Source organism: Amphiura filiformis, chromosome 10 (genome assembly GCF_039555335.1).
Source record: "Amphiura filiformis chromosome 10, Afil_fr2py, whole genome shotgun sequence".
In the NCBI taxonomy this organism is placed as follows: Eukaryota; Metazoa; Echinodermata; class Ophiuroidea; order Amphilepidida; family Amphiuridae; genus Amphiura; species Amphiura filiformis.
The window spans coordinates 9,858,752-9,860,604 of NC_092637.1; the positions used below are offsets into that span (position 1 = coordinate 9,858,752).

Here is a 1,853-nt window from a genome sequence, read left to right on the forward strand (position 1 = left end):
CGCAATTCAATGTTTATAACAAGGCGAATGTGGTAAATCTGTTGAAAACGACCTATCCAAGCATTTCATCACCACATCCGTGGGACTTCATCAGAATTGTGACAGGAGCGGTAAAGTTAATCACGGGAAAATCCGGAGTCACGTGACTTGACCGGTTTAAAGACAGGGGGCAGGTAGTGTCGTCCCTTGTCTTGGTTGAGGTCGGGATCCATAGCTGCAATGTAGTAAGCCTCCTTGATGAAATTTTTGTAGCCATCTGGAATCAGTGTCCAAGATTTTGACATTGGACTCATCGGACGTGTGTCCTTCAGACTTGAGGTGAGTTCCAGCTGGAGAGGGCTCCCTCTTGTGCTCAGCGAGCCGTTTGCGTAAAGGGCGTTGAGTTTCCCCAATGTATTGGGACGAACAATTGCTGCACTTAATACCGTAAAAAACAAAAGAGCGATCACATTTTTTCGGTTTGTCCTAAGGTGAAACGAGCATGCTCCTGATGGTGTTTGTGGGCTTGACATGTACCAAAACACCCACTTTGCGTGTCTTGCGGCTAAGTCCTTCAGTAACTTCCTGAATGTATGGAAGAGTGATACTGCCCGCTGGGGGAGAAGAATTCTGCGTTTTGGGTTTAGGAGTGATTTTGTTGCTGCCGGAACAGTCCCAAGCCTATTTGGTGTAACCGCAGACCGACAGAGCACGCTGAATGTGATCAAGTTCTTGGTTGAGAGAACCGTTGGTGGAGGAGACGGTACGTGCACGATGGTTCAATGTTCGTATGACACCCAACTTGTGTTCCAAGGGTTGATGACTGTCGAAGTGCAAATATTGGTCAGTGTGGGTGCTTTTTCGGTACACACTGAAAGCTAAGCTGCCGTCAGCATTTCTGCTGATGAGAGTATCTAACATGGCAATCTTATTTTCTTGCTCAATTTCGACAGTGAACTTAATAGCCGGGTGAATTGGGGTGATTGGTAAAGTCCTCAACCACTGAACGCTTTAGGATCACCATGGTGTCATCAACATAACGGCCATAAAAAGTGGGTGGAGAATGCAAACATGACAAAGCCAATGTTTCCAAGTATTCCATGAACAGGTTAGCGGTGATAGGACTAACCAGGGAGCCCATTGCAGCGCCCTCACATTGCGAATAAAACTGACCATCATGGACAAAGTAGATGGTTTTCAAACACACAGTAAGCATATCAGTGATCTGTTGTGGGGTTAATTTGGTGCGAGCAGATAGCGTGGTATCTTTAGATAATAAATCATGAATTATGTTGACACTTTCGTCGACAGGTACACTGGTGAAGAGCGCCGTAACATCGTAGGATACAAGGCATTCATCCTCACCAACAATAACAAGTAGACTCTCGCGCATGCTTGCACCAAGTTTTCACTTCCGTGTAAACATCCACATCCTACCTGCCCCCGTCTACAAACCGGTCATCAAGTCACGTGACTCCGGGTTTTCCCGTGAATCACGTGATTAGCTTTACCTATGTATTCCACACTCAACCGGGTCCTATGTATTCCACACTCAACCGGGTCCTATGTATTCCACACTCAACTGTTTCCTATGTATTCCACACTCAACTATTTCCTATGTATTCCACACTCAGGGTCATATGTATTCGACATTGCGCATTTAATGATGCCAAGGTCATTTCTTTTGCCAAAGGAAATTAAATCCAGCATATAGTCAGAGAGCGGAAGGATGTTCACTTTGGTGACAATATACTGCTTCAGTATTGCCGCCAAGCGGTTCGGTATGTTATCCACATTAGCTAACGATATAAAGTTGAACAGAAGTATTGGTCTGAAGAAACTCACAGCGTACAAGACAAAATGAATCAAAGGAA

General features: G+C 45.1%; 1 protein-coding gene across 1 annotated transcript; it reads right to left on the reverse strand.

Moving 5' to 3' along the window:
- Positions 1-937: 937 nt before the first annotated feature.
- On the reverse strand, positions 938-1,372 carry LOC140161644 (uncharacterized). Its single transcript, XM_072184943.1, has one exon. The coding sequence runs from the start codon at positions 1,370-1,372 to the stop codon at positions 938-940; it is 435 nt and encodes a 144-aa protein (XP_072041044.1).
- Between the last annotated feature and the right edge of the window lie 481 nt (positions 1,373-1,853).